Source organism: Curcuma longa, chromosome 11, assembly GCF_044706935.1.
Source record: "Curcuma longa cultivar G26 ecotype Majalengka, Jawa Barat chromosome 11, ITB_CL_G26_1.1, whole genome shotgun sequence".
In the NCBI taxonomy this organism is placed as follows: Eukaryota; Viridiplantae; Streptophyta; class Magnoliopsida; order Zingiberales; family Zingiberaceae; genus Curcuma; species Curcuma longa.
In genome coordinates, this window is record NC_133871.1 from 2,727,914 (window position 1) to 2,736,292 (window position 8,379).

The 8,379-nt window shown below is 38.0% G+C and overlaps 2 protein-coding genes across 2 annotated transcripts; one reads left to right on the forward strand and one right to left on the reverse strand.

Annotated features, from left to right (window-relative positions):
- Positions 1-103: 103 nt before the first annotated feature.
- On the reverse strand, positions 104-4,201 carry LOC141839629 (uncharacterized). The gene is made up of 5 exons (XM_074727422.1): positions 4,130-4,201; positions 2,515-2,795; positions 2,300-2,422; positions 1,069-1,359; positions 104-522 (listed from the first exon to the last, which is right to left on the reverse strand). The coding sequence occupies exons 2-5, from the start codon at positions 2,788-2,790 to the stop codon at positions 322-324; spliced, it is 891 nt and encodes a 296-aa protein (XP_074583523.1). The 5' UTR covers positions 2,791-2,795; positions 4,130-4,201; the 3' UTR covers positions 104-321.
- Positions 4,202-5,328: 1,127 nt separating this feature from the next.
- Positions 5,329-6,784, forward strand: LOC141839628 (GDP-mannose 4,6 dehydratase 1-like). The gene is given in 2 exon segments (XM_074727421.1): positions 5,329-5,440; positions 5,443-6,784. Coding segments are annotated over 2 exon segments (1,122 nt in total). The 5' UTR covers positions 5,329-5,376; the 3' UTR covers positions 6,501-6,784.
- The last annotated feature ends 1,595 nt before the right edge of the window (positions 6,785-8,379 follow it).

The following is an 8,379-nucleotide window of genomic DNA, read 5'->3' on the forward strand; positions in this document are numbered from 1 at the left end:
TTTGATCGAGAAGAGCAAAAAAGAAACATAATTACTCATGTCCAGAAGAGAAATAGTTTAAAGTGAATTACATTTAGTTGGACACTTAGACAACTCATAGAACTAGAAAAAAGATGGATTTTATTCAACAAGTTAGGAAATAACACATACCTCGAAAGATCTCGAAGACAGCAAAATAGAGAGTCATGCGACGATATGAAGATGAAGTTTATAGTTTAAGCTCTGTTTTAGGACTAAGAGAGTACCAGGAATCAGACTATACTCTTCAGCAACTCTTCAGCAAGAGTTGCTGAAGAGTATACTCACATTTGGCACGTTTGATCAATCATTCTTTTTGGCCTTTGCTGTGTCTTTTCCAGCATATGGAGCAACACTGTAAGCATATTGTTGGATGACCGCGAAGAAAACCATTTCAAGGATGACCAAAACATTTTGTATGGCTTCCTGGATATGTTCTACATCCAGCCAGAAATGATGAGATTGAATTACTCCTACAGCAGTTAAGATTTCAAGTGCAACTCCCTGAAAGTAACCGGTTTCAGTGAAGAAATTATCCTTATAAAATAAAGAACGAAAGGAAAAAATAGAAAATTTTCACAAGGGTAAACTAGACTGTATTGTATCTAAACCATGCAATACGTAACTTGGATTCTTAATAGTTTCGACGATGGTGTCTTGGAATATATATCATTCCGGCAGCTGACTCAATACAATGTTGGTGCGATAAATGTTAAAATGCTGTTGCCAACACAGTTTCAATGGTACTGACAAAGATAAGTTCTATCTCGGCCATTAGAATCTAGAATCGACTGAGACAGAAAGAAGAAGATACAGGATTGACTAAGCTGATCCTAGGTCATCAGTCTAAATGTTAGAACAACGCTAGTTTTTCAGAACTTAAACCTCAGAGGCAAGCTGAACAGATAACTAGGTCATAGTTATAAGTTACCAATCAATAATAGTTCATGTTTGCCAGAAGACCTGATGAATTGACATGAATAACCGATGATCTGAAGGGCAATGATATCCAAGAACTGGACAAAGCAGTAACATTGACAGAAAAAGTACCTGCCAGAAGCAAAAGAATACGATTCCTTTGATGCACATGAACTTTGCTAGAGGATTGTGTGGTGCCAACTCCTTAGCAAACACATGGTAGAAAAGCACCAGTGCATACAATGCCATGGAAACCGAAATGTTCAGTATAATCGTAAAACTCCAGCTTATCCAAGTAGTGTACATTCCAAAAAGTTGAAGTACGATCATTAGGATGGAGAAGACAGGCCGAATTACAACAAATTGCCATGTCCAGTACTTGAGAAGCATCAATGTACTATGCTCTAAACGAACGGTATGAGGCTGCATTGTTGGAGAAGAACATCAACCTACATTGTTAGTTGCCAATAACGAATAGAATTAAGAACATTTGTAAAATGAAGCTGCAGCTAGAATTTCATCAGAGAAGAAGAAAACTGGTAACTGTTTGTGCCGACAGCAATTTTTTACCAACAGTAATTATCTCTAGTAAACTTCCGCAAAAGAATTTCCTCGTCCGTGTATCATTAGTAGTGTTGTAGCATCTAGACATTGATAGACCAATGGCTATCAAAATGGCACTGTACCATACTCTAGAAAATGGGAAGAGTGGCAACCTAATCTGAGACTATAGTTGTATACACAATTACTTGCGCATATGGGAGAAATTAACACAATGAACCTAATTTTCGACACAAAAGAAGAACAAACAATCTCAAAACATAACCAAAGATATTTATTCTTTGTGGTGGTGGTCGGCAAGAGCTCGAGGCTGATCATAAATCTATCCTGTCTGAATATAGGGTAATTTAATACCACCTCAGTTGTTTCTCATGTATACAAGTAGAAGACATAATTTTGCACAACTAAATTTCTCAATTCAGTTCATTGTATATCAATTTTTTTTTCCGGACGATCTTAACGACAAGGCAATCTGTGTCTACAAACACTCACTCCATGTTTTTTCTAACACCAGCAAGAAACTCATGCACTAACATGGCTTAGCTGGTGTATTCCAATACCTTTCTAGATTTATAAATTTCCATGCTTGCTGGTCAACAAAGCAATCCTTGCTGGAGATATACACTTCCTAGATGTTGATATGGCTAAGACCAAGTTGTACCTCCACAATGGCCGCTTCGATTTAATTCTAAGCAACCATTACGGAAACAATTCAAGTCAAATGATGAAATATTAGCTATTGAACTAGCATACAAATAAAAACAATATTCTGGCATTTAATCAATCAAGATCTATTACATACCATAAAAAGAGATACAGGGAATGAATGATGGATCTCCCGCCCTTTAATTTCATCCGGAACTATGTTCTTACTAAGAGAAATGTTCAAATAACTATACATCAAGGCCATGAACTTAGCAATCACCTGTACATTATATGAAGAATTTCTGTAAGGAGTTTTTCAAGAGTATTTAAAAGTTATTCAGTGATTATTATGTTTAAAAAAATGGAGATTACCAGAGCTTCGTAGCATTCTTTAACAGAGTCCAAAAAAGTGAAGAAAGCCTTACTTCCCTGAACATCTAACAGACCCACAAAGGAGTCGATAGCATACAAAGGAGCCATAAGAATGATGATAATTATAGCCTTTTGTTCCTTTGGGTTTTTCCAGTAAAATAGATGCTGAGATAACAATTGTACAGTAAAATGCAGAGTGAGCATCACACAGCATGCTGCCCCTAGCAATGTGAGGGTTCCTCGATCCATTGTCACCAAATCAATCTGTGGAAACATTGTACCTGGGGACAAACCACAAAGAGGAAATAAAAATAAGACCAGTGAAAGTGAATATAAAAAGGACATTCTTCAGGATAAGCTGTACTGTTGGCCCTTTCTTCAGAATGACCGAAAAACTAATTTCATCCATCACTGGGATTTTGTTACTCGTAAAACAAACATAGAAGTTGGCTTCCACAGCTTCCAATTTTGCATCCTTTTTAGAGAATCTGTAACTGGTAACTAAAAAAAATGAAACATGTTCCCTTCAATGCCCACTCAACTTCCCTTCCTGACTTATATCACGACAAGTGAAACAACTCAAGAGAGCAAATCTCGACATTAAACACATTCTTTGCACTGCATCAAATGCATTGTTATGCTAAAATTGGCCAAGCATCACCCATTATCATTCTCATTAAAGAACAATTAACAAGTGGATTGAGCTAATCCTTTATTGGCCTGTATAACCCAGAAAAACAAATGGAAACTGGTTATTCCCAAAATTTTAGGATGATCCATTGTTAAGCTTCTTCTACAGGCTTTCCATTAGTGAAAAGATCATTAACCACACTTATTTCTGGCAATCTAAATTGGACTAGACCAGCAGCAATGTAAATGGGCAGACCCAAACTCTAATAAACCTAAATTTTACAGAAACAATATGATGCTTCAACCAGCTGCTATTGCAAACTAAGCATACAATATCAGTATCTACACCATACTAGACATCTAGAACAAGAATCTAACAATTCTTCGATGCATTTTGATGGCCAAGCACGATATGCTAAGAATAGCAAATGAAAAAAAAAAAAACCCTTATTTGACAATTTCGATTCCTAGTTGCTTTCCTGGTGGTAGGGCATATGAGCAAATGCACCTACGGCGAATGCAGTGGTTCAAATTTGGAAAGATCTCTGCCTTTTGGAAAGATCCCCCTCGAGTTCCTTCCTCTTTGTTTCTCCTACAATGAAACTAGGGCTTTGGGGAGAACTGACCTAGGTTTATTATTCGAAACAAGCACAATCTATTCAAAACATCAAGGACAGTTCTCGCAGATTATCAATCTCTTCACTCAGCAAGGTCCGACTAATCGAACGTTTAGTACCACCGATTCGAATCCCACACTGGATCTTTTGAAACGCTTAGTCGACTATAGAAGAAGATCGAGACGGATCTATTGAAACGCTTGGTCAACTGTTAAAACGATCAAAATGAAAACAAGATCGCGATTCGCGTAGCACACCGATCGAAAGCAGATGGTGCCCGAATCACGGCAATCGATTGCGAAACTCGAGGAGCAAGACCATGAGCGGGGAGGAAGAAGAAGAAGAAGGGGGAGCAACGCGAGGCGTACCGTTGTCCGATGGACCTCGCGATCGGTCGATTGCTTGATTGCTCGATCGGAGGAAGCCGACGAACTGAGTCTCGTGGCTTCCAAAGGAAGGAAAAATTAATGAAGAGCAAATTTCAAAACACCCCCATAATTTTTTATAATTACCCTATTTTTTTTATTTTTTATTTTTAAAATAGAAAAGTTAACTACTTGTTTTGGAATCATAGTGCAATGCATCCTTTAATTCCCTGCATTAGAAAATAAATAAATAAATAACATTTATTTATTTACCATTATGTATGGTATTTTCGATCTTATTTCAATAGCTCAAGAGCATTTTGTGAAAATTCTATAAGTTTTCAGGGTGAAAATGCAACTTTTGCAAGGCTTCTGGTTTCCAGAAGCTTGCTAAAAACATTCATTCATTTTTTTTTAATTTGAATAATTAATGCTCTTCACATTCTTTTAATTTCATAACAAATTTATTAAATTTTAATTTGAAATTTTAAAAAACATATGACAAATTAATAATATTATATTTATTATAAAATTAAAAAATTCATTTCAACAACTCCACTCCGTTATAATCAATTTAATTATATATCAAAAAATAATAATAATAAATTCACGCTCATAAAAGAACGCTCTAAAATATTTTTTATGCTAAAATATCTTTTTTCAATGTAAATCAATATTTTTTTTCAATTTGATTAATCAACTTAGTTAGATTTATTCAAATTTAATCAAAGTTACTATAATAATTTTAAAATAATTTTAACCAACTATTAAAGAATATTATAATATAGAATACTCCATATGTAGTAATTAAATTAACAAAATATTGAACTCATTTAGCATGTTATAATAGCTACAGTTGTAATAACAATACTAAAATAAATATATTGTTTAAAATAAAAATATATTAGAGCAAATCAAAATTTAGAAGTAAATAATCAAAATTAATTCCATACACTTTTAAAATTTTATTATAATAAATATTAGAAATTAGCAAAGTTAAAATTGAAGGGGGAAAAAATTAAAATACAGAGAATTATTTCAATGGAAATTTGTTAAAACATCCCTTAAAATTTAAATTTATCACTATTTTTATTTTATTTCATTTTTTTCAGCCATTCTCCCTTTTCCCCTTCCTATTTATACCCTTCTTCCGCTTCCTCCTGTCGCTCCATTCCTTTCCGTTCCTTTTCCTTTCCTTTCCTTTCCTTTCCTTCCTCTGTTTTCTTCTTCGCTAGATCTCGAAGGCGAAAATGGCGAGCCGCGAAATCGCCGGCGACAAAAATGGGGCGCACACGGAGGAGGAGCGTGCGCTGGAGGCGTGCCGCGGTCGCTGTCCGGGGAGCGGCGGAAGGTGGCGCTCGTCACCGGCATCACCGGCCAGGACGGGTCGTACCTGACGGAGTTCCTACTCGGGAAGGGGTATGAGGTGCACGGCCTCATTCGGCGGTCGTCGAACTTCAACACCGCCCGCCTCGACCACCTCTACGTCGACCCTCACATCGCCGCCAAGGCGCGGATGAAGCTCCACTACGCGGACCTGTCCGACGCGTCCTCTGTCCGGCGTTGGGTGGAAACCCTACTTCCTGACGAGGTCTACAACCTCGCCGCTCAGTCCCATGTCGCCGTGTCGTTCGAGATCCCCGATTACACTGGTGACGTCGTCGCCACCGGCGCGCTTCGCCTCCTCGAGGCCGTCCGCTCGGCCTCCCGCCCTGCTCGCTACTACCAGGCCGGTTCCTCTGAGATGTTCGGATCCACCCCGCCGCCGCAGTCGGAGACTACCCCCTTCCATCCCCGCTCGCCCTACGCCGCCGCCAAGGTCGCCGCCCACTGGTACACCGTCAACTACCGCGAGGCCTACGGCCTATTCGCCTGCAACGGGATCCTCTTCAACCACGAGAGCCCCCGCCGCGGCGAGAACTTCGTGACCCGCAAGATCACCCGTGCCCTAGGCCGCATCCGCCTGGGCCTCCAGACCAAGCTCTACCTGGGCAACCTCTCTGCCGCCCGCGATTGGGGCTTCGCCGGCGACTACGTTGAGGCAATGTGGTTGATGCTCCAGCAGGACCAGCCCGGCGACTACGTCGTCGCCACCGATGAGTCCCACACCGTCGAGGAGTTCCTCCAGGCCGCCTTCGGCTACGTCGGACTAGACTGGAAGGACCACGTCGTGATCGATCCCCGCTACTTCCGCCCCGCCGAGGTCGACAGCCTCAAGGGCGACTCCACCAAGGTCCGGCAGGCTCTCGGCTGGAAGCCCAAGGTCGGATTCCACGAGCTCGTCAAGATGATGGTGGATCACGACCTCGAGATCGCAAAGAAGGAAAAAGTCCTGGCCGACGCCGGATACATCGATTCCCAGCAGCAGCCATAGACGACGCCATCGACGGATTAACTGAAACCGTAAGAAATCTCTCATTTTCTCCATTTCTTCTTCTTCTTCTTCTTTAGCATTATCATCATTCATCATCATACAGATTCACAATTTTCTTTTCTCCGCTTTGTTCTTCTCGGCATTCAGATCCTCGATATTGTTCTACTTCAATCGATACTGAATCATCTTAGATGCTAAATTTCCCTTTCGATGCATCAGGCATGTTATTTGGATTCATTCTATGGCTCCAAAGTTTCAATAAATGCAAATTTCAAGATTGCTTCTTGTTTTGTTGTCTTGTCTTGGCTTTAGCTCCTTTGTTTGCTGCATTGCTCCTAAAGATCTTCACTTTTTATTTATCTATTATTATAAAAACACAAAAGAAGTGGACAGACAGATCAAAAAAATCCCTCTATGGTTTTCCTTTAATATTTTTTATCAGTTTGAAATTGAACGGAACAAACTTTCCTTTCCTCGGCCTCCTTGCCATTGGCCGCCTTGCCATTGCTCGCACTAAATCTGCTGTGAAACTCATAGTCTTTTCCTTTTATTCTTCTTCTTCTTTTCTAGCTTTCAAGAATCGAGATTTATGCTCAATTTACTCTTTAGTATGGATCACTAAAAGGGCGAATTGCATGAAATTCTAGATACTTTTGTTTGTTTATTAGATAGAGAATTAGAAGAAAGAACAAAGCATTATGGATTCGAATTCTATTCAAAAGAAATTATCAAACATATTGAGTTCGGTTCGAATTCAATAATTTTTAAATATAAATCAAATATTTTTCCAGACTCGTTTGCACTCATACTCCCAACTATCCTCTTTGTTATTGTCGCAAACCTATTGGCATGCTAGTGGCTAGGCTTTCACGAACTTGTGGCGGTCACTTAGCAATCGCTTGGTCGGGAATTCGTCGCCTAAGCTCGCCGACTTTCATTTCTTTCTTTCTTTTTGTTCTTTACATATCTAAATTAAGGTTTTTTTTTCCTTTTTCGACCATAATGAATCCTTATACGATGAAAAAGAGAATAATAATAATAATAATTATTGTTTATACTAGGATATGATTATTTTCCTTTTACTTTCTATTCGAATCAGCAAGTTAAAAACGAGAGTAAAGTAATAATAATTTCACGGTACTAAGACCATCTCCAACCGGTGCCCTTTTACACCAAAATGGTGTAAAAGTGGCACCATTCTCCTCCAACAGATACACTATTTTAGTGCCCAAAATGGTGTTGGTGAACAGTGCGGCACCATTTTGGTGCCATACTGTTCACTTGCACCAAAATGGTGCAAGTGTGTTATTTAATAATTAATTAATATAAAAACATTTTTAAATGTTAAAAATACTATAAACATTAATGCATTAAGTAGAATAAATTAATATATTAAATATTACATGCACCAAAATATTCTTAAATATTATAAATTAATATTATTTAATTTAATTGAATTAATTTTATAAATTTTATATATTATAAATTTATATTAGTGACCTGAATGCATAAATTGTTGATCAAGGTGAAGCGACCTGAATGCATCTCAAGGTGAAGTCGACTGCAGATGTTGATATAGCAGTAGATGACAATACCCGATTTCAAGAGTTTCTGGCTAGATATGAAGTAATCAAAAATAGAAATGCTCACTTTGCCCTTAGAAATGCATTAATTGAGCATTTGTGGGAACAATATGGTAATTCTGATAATTAAAATATATAAGTGTTAGTTGTTTTGTGAAATGTATTTTCAATGAAGTGTTAGTTGTGTTTTGTGAAATGTATTTTAATTTCAATGAAGTGTTAGTTGTTTTGTGAAATGTATTTTCAATGAAATGTTAGTTGTTTTGTGAAAATATTTAAAATATTTTATTTAATTT